Source organism: Stegostoma tigrinum, chromosome 5 (genome assembly GCF_030684315.1).
Source record: "Stegostoma tigrinum isolate sSteTig4 chromosome 5, sSteTig4.hap1, whole genome shotgun sequence".
Taxonomy (NCBI): domain Eukaryota; kingdom Metazoa; phylum Chordata; class Chondrichthyes; order Orectolobiformes; family Stegostomatidae; genus Stegostoma; species Stegostoma tigrinum.
Window position 1 is genome coordinate 55,304,052 of NC_081358.1, and position 18,963 is coordinate 55,323,014.

The following is an 18,963-nucleotide window of genomic DNA, read 5'->3' on the forward strand; positions in this document are numbered from 1 at the left end:
GAACTAACTTTGGTAAAAATCAATGAAGATTACCTACTAGAAGGCAATGAAACAGCCATTTTACATTGTGTTAATGGTGGTCTCTCTCAAGCATCTGCAAGAGAAGTTGCGTGATAAACCAGTTGTTTAGCCCAAAGTCCTGGAAACAATGTGACGGATGGCGTACAATTTTCTGTAGGGATGTTAATAACAACTGACCATATCAAATCTTGGTGCCACTTGAGCATGAAGGATCAATGAATAGGGAAAAAAAATATACAGCTGCAGTTTCAGTCTCACTGCAATGGCATTCTCGAATGAAATTTTAAACATGTGACAAGTTCTGAATAAAATAAAGTAGGAAATATTGGCAACACTCAGCAATTTAAATAGTACCAGTGAATATCAAACAAAAATGTTTTTTCTACCTGTTTCCAAAATCTGAGGCATTATATTTCCCAGTATGAATAAAATGATACTGAACTGGACTTTCCATTTAATTTTGATAACTTTAGCACTTCATACGCTTCCACAAGGGATTTTGTTCAATGACTCAAATTCACAGGAATAAAGTCTGGTGTTTTACTATATAGTTGCTTGTGTGCGCAAATATATAGTTTACATTTTATAAATACAAATTATTTGCTGACCTTAGCCAAAGAGTGTACCATACTGAAAGAAAATTCCATGTTGTTGCTATCCCTTGCTCACTGAGAAAGATGTATTGAATAAAAATCGGGCAGGAGAGGCTGTGGAAGCACTGCTTTAAAATGTATCATACAGAAGCATGTCTAACATGCATTTTTGCTGCAAAGCAATGCTAACTACTTCTATGCTTTTAGACCTTTACACCAAAACTCACAAATAATACTGGTCCTGTGACAAAATTAAGCATTATATTCTGATGCAAACATACCTTTGTATCATATTAAATTGCCTGAGTTTAACAAAAAAAGTATTTAATTCACTTACCCAAGGTCACATGGCAACAATTGATTTATTGAAGTAAAACAAAGCCTTGTTTGTTTGTATATTCCAGGCATTGAGATTCACAATTCACTGATGCTGTACTAAAATTGTGCCAGTTATGTCATGCACAAAAAAAAACCCAAAGCACTGTTTCACAATTTTGTAGTTACAATTTACCTGGAGTATTGGAATCACAGGATATAAAGCTTCAATTAACATATTCCAACTTGAAGTGCTCAAGACCAGGTGGCTCTGCAGTAAGATAATAAGTATCTCTTTTGCCGCACAGTTCACCTGCAAAACAACAGTAACATTTGCTGTTTTAAAGACAATAATTTAAAAATCTACCTATCCACCTATCCCTAGCAAATAAACCAAGAAATCCAAGCTAAGCTAAGGTCAAAAAGACAAGCTTCAAAAAAAGCTTTTAAGACAAGGAAAAGATCTGACAAAATAGAGGATACCAATTGGGGAAAATGGGCTGAATACACTTATTATGCACCTTATCAATTATGTGGCTCTAAGATTTTCCACACTAAAAGGATCAAGATGATGGAAGGCTCTGCTGCAATGGCTGAATGAAAAATGGGTTAAAAATGAGAGGGGTGGAACATAAAGCTGCAGGACGTAAAGATGTGGAAGATGAAGTCATAAAAGGCACTCACAAAGGAGTAGGAAGATTCTGGAATCAATGAAACGGAGGACATGGAGTACAAACTTTTGTAAAAGAACATGAGATTAATAAAAAAGCTGAACTTAAATATGGAACAGAATGGAGAATATTGCCAATGGTGAATTAAAGCAGGTCTCTGCTTAACCAGAATTCAACCATCGTTAAATTCTGGAAATCAAAGACCAGTATATGTGTACATACTGCATCATATATAGTGACTTCCCTTGCATTGTGCTTCTTCATGGATCTGACACTCAAGCAAATAAAACCTCTGAACATTTTACTCTACTGAAGATGATGTAAATGAAAGCATCTGTAAACCCCAACTTGTGCAAATTCAATTAAGTATACAAATAAATCAATAAATTGAAAATGGATTTATGGCCTAGTGTGTCTCCGTGACCTACGTGCATGCAAATTTGAAGCAAAAACAGAAAATAATGAAGTAGATTAATATTACAAAAATGTTAGACTTCTTTTCCCTTTTCAGATGTCGACACATCCCTATGTATCGAAGCATTTGTATTTCTAATCCTCAGATTTTAACTCAAGGAATAATTTAGTACATTTTTTATTCAGTCACAAAATAATCAATAAATGTATCCTCGTCTCCAAAAAGTAACTTCGCAGCAATCAATAATGAAATAATATTTACAGCTTCCTCCTGCTCTTTTTTCTCTTTATTTTTCTCATCAGTAATACATTCCCCCAAACTTCTAGATCTTCCATTTAATCCCTTCCTGTCTCCACTTTCAGGTGGTATAACTAATTACGACCTCATTTCCAGTGCTTGATTAGTATGTTTCCAGATCAAATTGATAAATTAAAGTTCATAACGTAGTAGAGAACTGGGCACAACAGAGAAAGTATACAGTCGAATTGTTAAAGGAGATAAAAGAGGGACAAAAGGAACAGAATAATGAATTAAACAAAAAGGTACCAAAAGGTTTTCTAGCCACAAGCCCAATACAATTGTGAGCACAAGAATCACAAATAAAGCAAAAGTTTGGATAGGAAGAGGGAGGCAGGGCACAAGAGAGATGGGAGAAAGACAGCAAGCAGGCATGTGACAGAAGGGCAAAGAGCATGAGCGGGCGCAGGAGAGAAAGACAAAGAGAGCGAGCACACGAGTGGGGAGTGCGTGAGAGAACGGCAAAGGGGGAAAGCAGACAAACACAAACATTGTGATTATAAATATTTGCTGTACCCTTTCGACCAATAAGTAGCTGACATATTCTCTACTTCCAAGATATTATTTTAGACTATACAAATCTTGGATTGTGGCCCAAGCTTTGTTTCAAATAAGCTGTTCAAAGGATGAGCGAGGTAAACCTGACAGCTACATGTCAGTCAGCCTAATTTTGGTGACGGAAAAGCTTTTCTGGTACCATAATCTGAGAAAAATCTAATGAGTCTTGGAAGAATATCAGTTAATAAATGACAGCTAGCACAGATTTAAGGAGAAACAACATTTTACTAACATGATTAGATTTTGCTGCCCGAGTGTCAGAAAGAGTTCCTGTGGGTGGCCAAGTGCATATCGGCTTACAAATGGCATTTGATATAGTACCATAAAGCCTATTATTAAAATTGAAGCATGTGGAATTTAAAGGGATAGTGGCAGTATAGGATACAAAACAGAATACGGGGCAGAAAGCAAAGAGTAGTGGCTAATAGCTAGTTTACAGACTGAAAGGAAACAGGGATAGAGTGAAATGTGTTCCCTGCAGTCAATGTATGCATCACTACTCTTTGATACATTTTATTCAAGTGAACTTGAGGGCTTGGAGCCCTTATTTGAAAGGGTACAAATGACATAAAACTTGAACATGGCAACAATGCAGAAAGGTAGCAACAGACTTCAAAAGGACAACAGAAGTTAATAAAACGTATAACCTAAGTCACTCCGAGTTAAAACGGACTGCAGATGCTGGAGTCAGAGACAATAGTGTGAAGCTGGAGGAACACAGGTTAGACTGCTTCAGAGGACCAGGAAAGATGACATTTCGGTTCAGGACACTTCTTCAGAACTGGGGAAGGCGAAGGGAGCTGAGAAATAAAGAGAGAGGAGTGGTAGGGCCAGAGGAAAGATAGTTGGGGTGGCGATAGGTGGATGCAAGTTGGGGGTAGTGAGGATTGGTCAGTAGGAAGCATGGTGTGGATAGGTGGGGAAGAAGGTGGGCAGGTTATGTCAAGTCAAGGAGGCAGGGATGAAAGGGAGATTTGGATGTGGGATGAGGCCATGAGTGGGGAGATTTTAAAACTGGTGAATTCTATGTTCAGGCCATCGGGCTGTCGGCGCCCGAGGCAGAACATGAGGTGTTGCTCCTCCAGTTTGTGTGTGTTTTAGGAGGGAAAAAATAGGAAAAACAAAAATAAATAAGTTAACATGATATAATTTTCAAGGGAACCTAGAAACATCAGACAGGACGATATGTGCACGATTTTTTCCAGGTGGTAGAACAATTGAAAAGGCAGATACATTAAAAAGAAACAATGCTAGGCTTTATAAGCTGACACACAAAACAAAGTAAACCAAGAACTGTGGATGCTACAGATCTAAACCGAAAACAGAAATTTCTGCAGAAACTCAGCTAGTCTGCACCAGCTGTCAGAAGAAAGCACTGTTAACCTTTCAAGTCCAGTGACTCTGCACAGGCTGGACTACCAGCATAATACCCAAAGAAATAACAGGGCCAATGCAGCTCAGGAAACCATTAGGAGATTTTGGGGAGATTTTGAAGCTTGTAGAAAGTCAACATCGAGACCATTGGATTTTAGGGTTCCAAGATGGAATATGAGGTGCTGTTCCTCCAGTTTTCGGGTGGCATTATTGTGACACTGAAGGAGTCCCAGGATGGAGAAGTCATCCAGGGAGTGAGAGGGGGAGCTGAAGTAGTTCTCAACTGGGAGGTGTTATCGTTTGTCACAAACCGAGCGTAGGTGCCTCACAAAGCAATTTCCGAGCCTCCACTTGGTCTCCATGATGTAGAGGAAGCCACATCAGGAACAGCGGACTCAATAGACCACATTACCGGATGTACAGGTGAACACCTATTTAATGAAGAGAGTTTTCTTGGGGCCTGGGATGGAGGTGAGGGGGGGGGTGTAGGGGCAGGCGTAGCACTTCCTGGAGTTGCAGGGAAAGCTGCCGGCAGTGGTGGGGCTAGTTGGGAGTGTGGAGCGGATGAGGGAGTTGCAGAGAGAGTAGTCCCTCCCGAAGGCAGATAAGGGTGGGGAGGGAAATATAACCTAGGTAGTGGGGTTGGATTGCAGGTGGCAGAAGTGGCAAAGAATGATACATTGAATCTGGAGGTTAATAGGGTGATACATGAGGACAAGGGCAGTTCTGCCTTTGTTTTTATTGCGGGGAGCGGGTGTGAGGGCTGAGGTGAGGGAAACACAAGAGATGCGGTTGAGGGCGTTTTCCATTGTCGTGGGGGGTTGCAATTGCAGTCCGTGAAAAATGAGTATATCTGGTAGCTTACTTCCCGGTTTGCAAATAGTGACAGAACACAGATGGGACTGTGTGTTGGAGCTGTCATAGAAAGGATTTCTCACTGGAGACACCAGTGCATCGGTTTCAACGATTCCCCTGGACTAAATTTTTGAAGTTGCAGCAACCACACGAATGTACAGAAATGGAAAGAGTGCTCTTAGGTTTCTTGCCCTCAGTTGGAGATCTTGCTCAGGGATGTGAGGTAGTATAGTTGAGAGATCTCTCTCAATGACAGGGAGAAGAGGACAACCTTGTCAAACAAGACAGACATGTTTGGAAGTAGGCAAGTGACTCAGAACAGCAATTCGGCCCATCCTGGAAAATGTAGAGTGCCAAGAAGCCAAAAGTACAGCTAACACAAAGGGAAATTCAAAAGTCAGGCACAAAAGTAAGAGAGTTGTTAATGGAGGAGTTGGGCTGATCAGAGACCAAAGATGACCATGAATCCCCTGTCGATTGTTGGAAAAGCCCATCTGGTTCAGTCATGTACTTTAGGGAAGGAAACTGCCATCTTTACCTGGTCTGGCCTACATGTGACTCCAGACTCACGTCAATGTGGTTGACTCTCAACTGCCCTCTGGGCAATTAAAGATGGGCAATAAATATGCTGTCTAGCCAGCAATGCCCTCATCCCGTGAATGAATTTTAAAGAAGGGATTTACATAGGGAGGTGGGAGCGGATGGCTGAGGTGTTAAATAAATACTTTGCATCTGTCTGTACAAAAGAGGAGGACTCTGCTCAAGCCATGGTGACACAGGAAACCAGATTGTTGGCACTCAGAGCTGGCAAGACACAAGTACCAAATGAGATACATCCAACAATTCTGAAGGAAGAGAGGGTAGAAATCATGAGGGTCCTGGCCATAATCTTTCAGTCTTCTCCAGGCTTGGAAGAGGTGCCATCAGACTGGAAAACATGCAAACATTACAACCTTGTTTAAGGAATATTGCAAGGTTAATCCCAGCATTTAGACCAGTTAGTTTAACTTCAGAGGCGAGGATATTTTCAAAGAATCCCTACAGCTTGGAAATCGGCCAATTTCTAAACAGGAAATTATGTTTAACTGATTTGGAGTTTTGAAAAGGTAACAGGAAGTTTTGATAAGAAGAACAAGGCTGTTGGTGTGGATTCCTAGAAGGCATTTGATGCAGTGCCCACAACAGGCTTAGGAGGAAAGTTATAAGTCATACTTTCAAAGATGCAGTAGCAATGTGGATACAAAATTGGTTGACTGACAAGAAACAAAGGATATTTTTCGGGCAGAAGGAAGACTGGTGATGCTTTTCCCAGGGGTCAGTACTAGGACCTTTGCTTTTGCTTTTCCTCATATATAGTAAATGATCTGAATCCTGGTGTGCAGTGGACAAGTTCACTGGTTGCAGATGACGCAAAAACTTGCAAGAAATGTAAACTGATAGGTAGTAGAAAGGAATCAATGCAGAGAGGTATGAGGTGGTGCACTTTGATTGGAGAATCTTGTTAGGCAACATAAAATAGGGTACGATTCTAAAGAGGATGTTGCAGCAGAGGGACCTGGGTGCATATATATACAGATTCACGGAAGGTGGCAGCACAGTGAGACAGCAATTAGCAAATCATACAATGTTCTCAAATTTATTAAGGGGGCATAAAGTTTAAGAGCAAGGATGCGGTGCTGAATTTGTGCAAGACACTTGGCTGAAGTATTGTGTACAGCTATAGATGCAGCATTACAGAACATATGCGAACACATTGGAAACAATGCAGAAGCGATTTCCAAGAGTGGTTCAAGGAGTGCGAAACTTCAATTATGAGATCAGATCAAAGACTTTGAGACTGTTTTCCTTGGAAAGAGGCTGACAGCAGATTTCAAGAATGGGCTGGATAGAATGGATAAGGAAAAGCTGCTCCTGCACATAAAAGAAAAGGAATGAGTGCATTAGATTTAAAGTGATGTGCGAAAGAACCAAGGATGATGTGGGGGGAAAAAAGTTCACAGCAAATAGTTAGTGCATTTCATTCCCTGTCTGGAAATATGATAGAGTCAGGTTGAATTGAGGCATTCAAGATGGGGAAAAGGCAGGAAATTAGCATGAAGTCTGATGCTTGTTTGAAGTACCAGTGTAGGCATGTGGCCTCCTTCTGCACTGTTACAATTCTGTGATTTTGAGAAGAGCATCTCTCTGGTAGATATCTCTACAAGGAAGTTAAAAGCTATGGGGGCAAGCAGGGAAGGAGGCCAAGGTCACTAACAGAGCAGCCATGATCTCAGAGAATGGTAGAGGAAGCATGAGAAGCCAAATTGCCTCATTGCTGCTATTTCTTATGTCCTTATTAAAAGACCTCAACAGCATTGCTAAAGTGAGTGGTATAACACTGTTGTACACAAAACCCCATGCTGACATATACAGTATTCGTCAGGACAATGCACATTGCAGCTCTATTCATTTCCTCCATCATCAGACCCCTCATCCTCATCTGAATGGCAAACGTTCTCACTCATCCATTGCCCTCTCACCCTCACACCTCTCAATTACCCTCCGCAACTACCACTCTTTCCTTTGTCCAAACAAGCCATTACTCAGACCTACGGGAACATCAGAACGTAGGTTAGAGATGATTTAACCCTTCCAGTTCATTCCACCACTGAATAAGATCATGGCTGATCTACCTGATGGAGACAGATCTACTTTCCTGCTTGTCCCCCATAACTATCGACTCACTCCTCTTAAAGCCAAACTCAGCCTTGAATAATTTTAAAGATTGGAAAGAGAATACAGCTTCACGGAGAGGGAGATAGTTGGGGTGGGATGGTTTTGATTTTCTAGTAACAGACACTGACTATATTGGGGAGATGACAGCCAAGTGGTATTATCATCGGACTGTTAATTTACAGACCCAAGTAACATTCCCAGGAGAGAGTGTAGGAACTGCTGACGCTGGAGAATCTGAGATAACACGATGTGAGGCTGGATGAACACAGCAAGCCAAGCAGCATCAGAAGAGCAGGGAAGCTTAACGTTTCAGGTTGGAACCCTTCTTCTGAAGAAGGGTCCTGACCCGAAACGTCTGGCTTTCTTGCTCCTCTGATGCTGCTTGGGCTGCTGTGTTCATCCAGCCTCACACCGTGTTGTCTAACATTCCAAAGACTCACGTTTGTATCCCACCATGACATATGATGGAATTTGTATTTGGATACAGTTTTTAAAAAAATCTACAATTAAGAGTCTAATGGTGACCATGAACTGATTGTTGGGGAAAATCCCATCTGGTTCATAAATATGGACTTGAACCAAGACCCCAAACCTATTAGCTAATTAAAGATCAATTGCCCTTTGGTATGAGTATTAAATATTAGCTAGATGTAAAACTGTAACTTCAGTGGTATCCATGCCAAAACCAACTACCACAGACACATATGGTCTATAGTTTGCCGATGACTGAAGTTTCATTGTCTGCCCTGCACCAGAGTTGCAAACCAAACCTGGTTCCTTCAATTCAATGTTACGGCCACAATCAGACCATCCATGATCTTTGTTAATGATGAAGTAGGTTTGAAGTGTTAATAGCCTTAATTTTGCTTCTATTTCTTTATTGTTTGTGTCTCTACACTTAAAATAGAGTAAGCTGAGAGGAGTTTTAACAGAGTTGTTTTAAAAATCTTGTTTGAACAATTAAGGAGAAATAGTCCCAGGAGCAAAATTGATAAGCAGAAGACACAGATTAACCTAACTGGCAAAAGAACCAGACCAAAGGTGAAAATAATGATAATATGTATGCGAATTCAAAAGGTAAAGTTTCAAAAAGCAAATGACTAACAAACTTGAAAAGAAAAAGTTTCAGGGGCAATTGGAAGGACGTGACAAATAATACAGTCTACAATACAACTGGGACAGACTAATGCGCTGACAAGCCCCCTCTATTATAATTCTACTGCTCTCTCATCAGATCATGTTTACGATACCCAAATCATAAAGCATTTCTTTGTACATAATTAAACAATCTAAATAGCTACCTGTTCAGTTGAATCCAGTAGACCAAATGTACATATTTCATACAAAACCCAGGGATGGAGAAGGAAATTAACACCTCGAGAAATTGATGACATTGGCTTGATAACATTGTGGATTCCAAGACAAGCCTTATAACAAAAAGGTTTAAAAATTATGAGTATTTCAAGACTATAAGTCTGCATATCAGTAACTACGAGTCAATGGTATTTCAGAAACAGGCTTAAGAAGAAAAAAATTAATCTATCTACCCTTGAAAGGTAAATCCATCTCCTATCATTCTGCATGCATCAAGAATAATATTAATAGTATTCCATCAAGTATTTTGCAGCTTTAAGCTAGTCGTATTTTAGTTAAATGCTAGTGATTACAAGTGAATTTAAGAGGTTTGGATTGATTCCCTGACTAGGGCCCTAGGGCTACACTGGCTGACACTATAAATGCAGTGTTATGGAATACTACACTGAAAAATGCCACATATTTGATGAACCATTAGAATAGGGATGGTCTACTTGTATGGGTGTGTGCAAATAAATCATACCACACTATTTCAGGGAATGTTTTGGAAGGCTTTTGGATTTTGGGTCATCATTTGCCCCTCACCCACCATCATCGGAAATAGATTATTCATTTATTGTATCACTGTCCTCGCATGCACTGTCCTCATATGGCTTCATATGCAAAAATTATTCAAATGAAGTTGCTATTTTTGGAAGGTCATTCTTTAACAGTGAAGTTCTTGAGACGTGCTAAAAATTGTCATAAAAATATAACCTATATCTTCATCCCAGCTTTGATTAATTCAGGGTTGACTCTGCCCCGAGACCTTCTACTGGTTCAGGGTTATCTAATATTTATTATGGATTGAAAAGATTCCAACAAAACATGACATCCCCTCATTTTCATTCTTTACAGCGAACTCTTCAAAAGCTACAAAATACAGTATTAAGATTTCAGCTATTTTCATAACACATAACCAGCAGACACAGTTCTTCAGTGACTAAGCCTCCTGCCTGAAATCTTTACCATCCTTATTCATCAAGGTCAGAATGTCTCATTGTCTGAAAGGAACTGTGTGGTTGATGTTCACTCTCTGTCCTGCCTGGTCAGACCATCCTGCTTTTCCTACCTCCATATTTTAATGTTCCTGGCTTCATCTTCAGCCAACGTGTAACACTGTTGGAGTGTAGAGTTTTGCAGCATGGAAACAAACCATGCTAAAATCAACATTCATGCTGCTTGAGAGGATCCTCCTACCTTTACTTTATCTCATCTAAACAATAAATCTTCTATTCATTTCTCACTCAAGTGCTTAATTTGCTTCCTCTTAAATGCATTAGCATACCAGTGAAAGTAAAATCTACAAGTAGTCAACAGATCATGTTCATGTTTCATCCCACCTTCACGATATTTAAACAGCAGCGATAAGTTTCGACTTTGATAGTTGGCAAGGTGTGAGACAAAAGTTTCAGAAATATTTTCCGACTCTCGCGGTCAAGTATTGGACTGACCTCTGCAGATTTGGAACTGCAAAAAAAGAAACACAACAACAACAATAGTCTTCAAAATCTCCATAATATTTGTACATTACTTCTGACCACAATAAAACATCATAGCTGCTAAGTGTGCAAAACAAACATATTTTCCAGTATTAACATATGTATATCCTTAACCAATCCAAATTAAAGGGTGGTTAAATTAACAGCACAAAAACTGAGAAGGAAGTGTAAAACAGAGCAGGTGAACTAAATGCCAAATCAGGCACAGGCAGAGAAATTAAGGGGACAAGAAAGAATGCACGTGGAAAGATAAATAAACTGAAAGAGAAAGATGAAACAAAATTTGGAATTATAGCTTTTATTATATCTAGCAATTCAAATCTGAAGCACTAAGACAAAACACTTTCAATGGAACCAGGAAGACAATTTAGTAGTAATTACACTGATAATGTAAAAGGGTACCTAGCATGAAAATAGACAAAATTTAATTTTGTTATCTAACACAGAAATATAGCAACTTCACATCTTGCAACGGGTTTCATTGGTGAGGCAAACAGAAAACAGGCTTCTATACATAACTATCAGCAGTATGGCAAAAATTAGGCAGCAGATTTTGGATATTTCTTCCCCTTCAGAAATTAGTCATGAAGTACAACAAACTTCCTAAATACAACTGAGTAACTTATTACACCATAGTAGGAACAGTTGAAAGTCAGCCATATTGCTGCAGAGATGGGATTTGAACTCATATCTCTTGATCCTGACCCCAGGATTCTGGGCAACTTGTCCATTTAGTTAATGAAATGCTACTAGATCCCTTAAAATTAATGTCAAAAATGCATGAAAAGCAATTGGGCAATTTTTAAAATTAATTTGCTTTAACAGAATTGAGCAGATTTCAAAACAAAAATGACATTGCTAAGTCTCTTGGCACCCAAAAAAACTGAATAACAACATTACCTAAAAGTTCACAGAATTCCTACAGTGTGGAAGTAAGCCATTTGACCCACCGAGTCCAAAACAACCCTCTGAAGAGAATTCCACCAAGACGGAACCCCTACCCTGTTCCATACCCCTGCGCTTCCCCGGCTAATTAACTGGCCTGTGATCCCTGGACATTATGAGCAATTTAGCACTGCCAATCCACCTAATGTACACATCTTTGGATTGTGGGAGAAAACCACAGCACCCAGAGGAAACCCATGAAGACAAGGGGAAAATGTGCAAACTCCAAAAAGGGAAGTTGATTGAGGCTGGAATCAAACCCAGTGCTAACTAATAGTGCTAACCACTGAGACATTGTCCCTGTCTAAGGCAAATCATGCATATCCTACACTAGAGTGCATCATCCCTTCAACAACAGTCTAAATAACATTCATTTTCAGATTAATCTGATTCACTAAATTATCCCATGTTGTCTTTAATAAATTCCAAAGAATCAAAAGGAGGCATTCCTTGGGTTCTACAGATGAGAAATGGTGTTTAAAAGAAAAGGTTTTGTCAATACAGCATGTAATCCTAAATGTAAGGAATAGTTAAGCTTAATGAGAAATTCCCATTATTTACATTTCTGAGCAGATTTCAACGTATCTTAGGATTACTTGCAGCTGCTGATGATAAGGAAGGCTAATCAAAGCCTGGTCTGCAAATTCAATCAGCTCTATAAGATTCATTTCACCCTAGAAAAATAAAAATGCAATTAAGTCAGAAGGATTTTTTTCACCAAATATTCCCTGACATGAAACAAACCACATTACACTAAAGATAACAAGGTTTGGAGCTGGATGACCACAGCAGGCCAAGCAGGAGCACAAAAGCTGACGTTTCGGGCCTGGACCCTTTATCAGAAAAGATAGCATTTGATAAGACTAAATCATCACTATTTGACTATGAAAGACACCTCAAAAAAATGCAGCCAAAATACAACACAAAATCAATGACAATTCCAGATTATTTTCACATGGCTTGATGGAATGATGATAAGTGGGCATTCTGGCTTTTCTGCATGCATCCACTGACAAATGCAAAACCCTTTTACCAAACAGGGTATTTTACAATCATCAAATGTTACAACAGTGGTGAAAAATTATTTTAAAATCAAATCTAAATTGATTTTCGAAAAGATAATTCATGAAGGTTTTTTGATGATCTATGCTCAAAACATATTTCCACTTGCTGTACAAATTGCAGTAACAACTGTTTTAAAAAATGCAATAGTTGTCATCAGTAATAGCCATATGATTTGAGAAGAAAGTCTACTTAGGGTTGCACATTGCTGCTGGGTCTTCGACCTTAGCCCACACAGGTTATTGGGCATAGGGCAGGACATCCCACAGGGGAGTGGGATCAGCGGTGAAAGACTGGCTCGCTTTCCAATCTGGTTATCATTGAGGCATTGGAACTCAGAGTGATGCCGCTTGATGAACAAGTCGTTGCAATTCTTAGCATTTTCTTCCTGTCACTAAAGTCAACACTGCCCTGTTTTAAGGGACAGCTTCAGTCCTTTTAAAGTATTTTCTTTTTCCTTCCCTGAAGCATTAGCCATTTCAGATTCAAAATTTGAAAGACCATTTCTGCCCATGCGATCAGAGTTCTGAAGTTTATGTTACATGATTTACCTGAACGTTTGCAGATATAGTTTCAAGATGGAGTCTCGCATTGGACCAATGGTCCTCCCATCAAACGTGGAGGCACTACTGATAGATGTTCTCTAGCATTCTAATATAACACTAATACACTACTTGGGTTTTGCTCCGAGACAAATGTATAATGCTGTGTTCACTAAGACTTTTGCTGACCTCTGGAATGCGTTCACATTAATTTTGATTTTTGTCTGCAGACCTCGGAGGCTCACGTGCAGCAAGTCAATGATGCAAATTACTTTGGCTTGTCCATCACCCTGTGAGGTCCCTCAGACTTGCAGCTTGGAGGGAATATTGCTCGTGGAGATCATCAACACTTGCTGCTATAATTTGTAGAAGCCCAAGCTGGTGTAGCTTTTGAGGCAGGTTGCTGTCATTGCATAGGAAGTGCTTAATGTATTCCAGAGGCTCTCCTTCAACATAAGGAATATTTGATTGACCAGATGTTGGTTTATTTTGGCAACAGAAAGGCAGGATGGGTTTCTTGGTTGCAAATTTCAAAGACCCAAAGTGGCTTGCAAGCCTGTTGCCCAGAGAACAACTATAATGCAGTCATCTACAAACTGTAGATCATCATACCTACAGTGGTCAAAAATGTTAAAGAGGCTTCCAAGAGATAGTACTGAATACGGACACAAAAAGTTCAGTTGATCTCTGGTGGAAATGAGCAGCCACTTTAGTTAGTTTGTGAATAGTATGGGGGTTACCACACAGACTTGCTTAACCCCAGCCCAGAAACTGTTAAGGCACTACCCTCTCGTTCATCACAAGTAAATCCTAGTTCATATTATCCTGAATCACCTAGTTCCTAGAGTTGAGAAAATCTTCCCTAAGATTATCATTATAAAAGTAAAATTCAATAAATGTTTTCAAATAAGGACAACATTAGTAGTAAATACCTTGGTTTCAGCAGCTTTGAGAAAAGCACACACACACTCCATTGATTCCAACATCTCAGTTGCTCTTTTATATATCTTGTAACTCTCCAGGCTGACCTGCTCTAAGTACACAGTGACAGACTCATGAATGCTGAGGTAGCTTAAACGAAATGATAGATCCAGGGACAGAAGATATAGAACACTCCCCAGATTTTCTGGCAGAATTTTTCTTGCCTAAAAGAGAATTACAAATCCTTAAGTAAGTCACAAATATAGTAAATTCTACAAAGTATTCGAAAACTATTACCTAGAAATCATCTTAATGAGCTATTTGAGATCATTTCATTAACTGTGCATTAAACTATTTCTAAAACAACTTTTGTGCCCAATTTCACAATATGCATAGTTATAAGCTTTATTCAGACAATGATCCAAAAAATGCTTCCGATAAAATTGCAGTTTTTAATTTAATACATCAGATAGCTTGTGCAATTATTTGTTGAACTTAGACAGCAAGTCCTTCTATGATAATCCTATAGAAACATTTAGACGTTTGACACCCGCTTTCCCCAATGAATTGCCAAATTACACTGACAGGTCGAATAGGAACCATGTTCAGTATGAGAAAAGTCAATGATCTAAGGCTCCTGCTTCTATAATGCCTGCTCAAAAGTGCATATAACATCTGATAAAGACAGTAGCACCAGGTTGAATTGTGCAAGCTAGACTAGTTTACGAATGCAGTTTGTTCCATTCACAATTGAAATGTGACAAAAATCTGTTCAGTACTCATGGGTATTGGATCAGAAGTCAGGAATGTTTTTGATCTAGTAGAAAATAAACAGGCTATTCTTAAAAATCTGCACTGATGATCTGAATTTTGAGCTTTCAAATATTTACAATCACGGGAACAGGAACAGCCAGAAATGGCACTGATGGAAGTGGAGAAGGCAGTTTTATATTAGATATCTGCTTATATAGCAATGATCCCTAGTTAAACATTTGGTTAAAATGGCTGATATGAGCTTAAAAAGCAACAACATCCAAAACGCTCGTTCCCATTATTGCAGCCATGGCAAGGGGTGGATGAAACTAGTTTTGTTCTTTAATGGAATGTGGGCATCTTTAGAAAGGTCAGAATTTACTGTGCATTGTGGAGAGACAGATACAGAACAAGGAAAGACAGGCACAACACACACACAGAAACACACACCGGGGGAGAGAGGGGATGGACAGTGAGGGGTGGGGGTGGTAGAAGGGAGAAAGAGGGGACGGGAGGGGTGAGAGAAAGGAAGAACGAAAGAAAGAAAGAACGAAAGAAAGAAAGAACGAAAGAAAGAAAGAACGAAAGAACGAAAGAAAGAACGAACGAACGAACGAACGAAAGAACGAACGAACGAAAGAACGAACGAACGAAAGAACGAACGAAAGAACGAACGAAAGAACGAACGAACGAACGAACGAACGAACGAACGAACGAACGAACGAACGAACGAACGAAAGAACGAACGAACGAAAGAACGAAAGAAAGAACGAAAGAAAGAACGAAAGAAAGAACGAAAGAAAGAACGAACGAAAGAACGAACGAAAGAACGAAAGAAAGAACGAAAGAAAGAACGAAAGAAAGAACGAAAGAAAGAACGAAAGAAAGAACGAAAGAAAGAAAGAAAGAACGAAAGAAAGAACGAAAGAACGAAAGAAAGAAAGAAAGAAAGAGAGAGAGAGAGAGAGAGAGAGGAGGGCACACAGAGAGGGATGCAGAGGGAGTTTGGAGGGGAGACAGGAAGGGGGAGCAGGGATGTAGATTTCAAGACTAGGGGTCACATTTTTAAGGCATGAGAAGAGAGATTTAAAAAAGACTGAGTCATAATTTTTTTTACAGAAAAGGTGGTTCGCATGTGGTATGAACCTCCTGAGGAAGTGGTGATTGCGGGTACAATTACAACATTTAAAAAGATGTTCAAAAGTGTGTCAGGTCGTTATGCAACTCTCAAACAAAGCATTGTATTCCATACACAAAGGATTGTATCTTGCTTGAATTCTGAAGTCACTGGTCAATACAAAAAGCTACTTATAGGGTCTGAGGAATATTCACTTATTTCTTATGAGCTATGATTTTATTTTCTCAGAAAATTCAACAACTAAAACTGTATATAAACTAGAAAGAAGTAAAACTCAAAATATAGCATCCCAGCATACAGACTTCTGCGTTGAAACAAACTCAGTCAAAAAACAGTTATATCCATGGTTCCTCTTCCTTTTCCAACATTCTCAGTGGTTGGCTGGCCAGCACTGGCCTCTCCTAACTTGACCAATGCAACATTCAATCAGTTGCCAGTCCTTCAATGCAACACACTATATTGCCAAAGCGTTTGCCGTGTTCTCAGTATAAGTAACTTGAAATGATCATGTACAGTTCCCATGTACAAAAATTGGTTTGGCCTTTATTTAAAAAAAACAAGCAACTGTTCATTGGTCAAAGTTTGGTTCTTAACGTTATCCCAGTTTCAAACGAAAATGAAAAAAACAAACAAAAACACTGGTGGTATCAACAATGGCCATTAAAGCAGCATGAATGTATCAGCCCAAGCCTAAATGATGTCGAGGTCTTGCGGCATGCAGGGCAGCTTTGATAGATGAAGAGTTGCAAATGATTCAAACAGTTCAACAGGAGAGCACACTCATTTGTGACCTAATGGTAAAGGAGTATGGAATTGAAGCAGATGAATATAGGTGGTACTTGAACACTGTCCAGAGGATTCTCTGTGGCAATACCCTGGGCCTAAGAAATTTAGCCTTCAAGGACTACAGTAATTTTCCTGAATGTTTGATAAGATTTCAAACGTTGGAAGTTTTCTCCATTTTCCAATGGCTTCAATTTTTACCAGGCTTCTGGTCAAATGACACCTAGATTTAAGGATGCACCTCACATCTGGATTCAGACCTGTTAACCATGCTTGGATCAGGGCTGGAATGAAGTCAGAAAATAGGTGGTCCAAACAGAGCGTGAAATAAGCAGATTGTTGTTGTTGTTTAAGTGCCACTGTCAATTTCACCACCCATCACTTTGATGATTATCAAGAGAAGGCTGAAGGGATAATATTGATCAGATTGGTTTTGTACTTTATTGAGGACAGGCCGTAACTTGGCAATTTCTCTACATATATTGATACATGCTGGTATGAAAGCTGCACTGGAACAACCTGGCTAGGACGTAGCTTTTCGAGTACTTTTTTTTTTAGATGCAAAGGCCATATGCTCAAACTTGCTGAGTTTTTTTAAGTGATTTCATGCAGAATGAGGCAATTTGGTTTGCTGGCAAGTGATGGTGGGAAACTCAAAAGGAGGTCAAAATGGATCAGTTTGTCTTCTGTACTCAAATGCTACGCTTCTCCATATTTTAGGCTAGGGATGTTTGTGGAACCTTCTCCTCGTTAGTTGTCTAATTATACACCAACATTCATAGGTGGAAAAGGCAAGACCACAGAGTCTGATCTGATCTGCTGGTTACAAATCGCTTACTTAAGTGTGTCCATCACTCACAGCTTTTGCTGTTTTAGTGTGCATGTGATAAATATTTTGTAGCGCTACCAGATTCAGACAGTGCCGTTCCGAGGAAGGGTCACTCAATCCAAAATATTAACTCTTGATTTCTCTCTACAGATGCTGCCAGACCTGCTGAGGTTTTCTAGCAATTTATATTTTTGTCTCTTCACGGTACTGCTTCAAAGATGCTCCCCTACACTTGGCATTGAACAAGGGTTAGCCACTTGGCTTGATGTAATAATAGAGTTAGGAATATCCTGATCCATGGATGTTAGGCTGTAATTTGGAACACAATTCTGTTGCTGATGCAGGCTCACAGCATCCCATTGATACCCAATCTATGCCCAAACCGACAGCTTTTTAAAACTTCACTCACGGGATTTGGCTGGCCCAGAAATTATTGCTCATCCCTAGTTGTCCTTGAGAAGGTCTGGTGAGTCACCACAGTCCATTAGGTATGGGTAGACCACAATACCACTAGTGAGGAGACCCAGTCACTGAAAGAATAGCTATAGACTGCCAAGTGGGGATGAGGACTGGCTTAGGAGGGGAAAAATGCAAGATTTAACTGTTTTTTTAAAGACTTGCTGTGCTCATTTTTCTGGAAGAGAGTGGTCATGGATTTGGAAGAAGCCTTGATGGAATTTCTGCAGTGTGTCTTGTAGATGATGCGCACTGCTGCTATTAATTATTGGTGAAAGAGGGAGCAAATATTTGTGAAAGGTGTGCAAAATCAAATGGGCTGCTTTGTCTTGGATTATGTTAACTTTCTACAAAGTTGTTGGAACTACATTTATCCAGGCAAGAGAGGATTATTCCATCACAGTCCTGACTGTTCCTTGTAGATTGCTGACAAGTTTTGGGGAGCACTCACTGAAGGGTTTCTAGCCTCTGACTTGCTCTTGAAGCCACAATATTTATAAAGCTTATCTAGTTCAGCGTCTGGTCAATGGTGTTGATAGTGAAGGATGCAGAAGTAGTAATGCCACTGATTATCAAGGGGCAATGGTTAGAGTTTTCATTGTACTAGTGTAGCCTGAATTTCGCACAGTAGTAATGCCACACAAAGTGAAGGATATTCTCAGTATAAAAACAGGTACATATCTCCACCAGAGGTACATGGCAGTCTCTTTTCCCAATTGCATTATGACAGATTCTTCTAAACAGGTGGGACGATGTTTACAAGATTAAGTGGGCTTTTCACCTGCACTGACTCTCATCCAAATCCAGTCTGTGGTATACGTCCTTTAGGAGTCAACAAGCTTAGTCAGTAAATGTGTCACTGAAT

The 18,963-nt window shown here is 39.6% G+C and overlaps 1 protein-coding gene across 3 annotated transcripts in view; it reads right to left on the minus strand.

Annotated features, from left to right (window-relative positions):
- Window positions 1–18,963, minus strand: part of rttn (rotatin) — a 317,909-nt gene that overhangs the window by 247,828 nt on the left and 51,118 nt on the right. For all 3 annotated transcript variants that reach the window (XM_059646005.1, XM_059646006.1, XM_048529420.2), the window contains exons 12-16: window positions 14,151–14,363; window positions 12,176–12,288; window positions 10,511–10,637; window positions 9,116–9,241; window positions 1,126–1,242 (exon numbers count right to left, since the gene is read on the minus strand). In XM_059646005.1, the coding sequence (XP_059501988.1) occupies window positions 1,126–1,242; window positions 9,116–9,241; window positions 10,511–10,637; window positions 12,176–12,288; window positions 14,151–14,363 (696 nt within the window). The remainder of the gene's footprint in view (window positions 1–1,125; window positions 1,243–9,115; window positions 9,242–10,510; window positions 10,638–12,175; window positions 12,289–14,150; window positions 14,364–18,963) is intronic.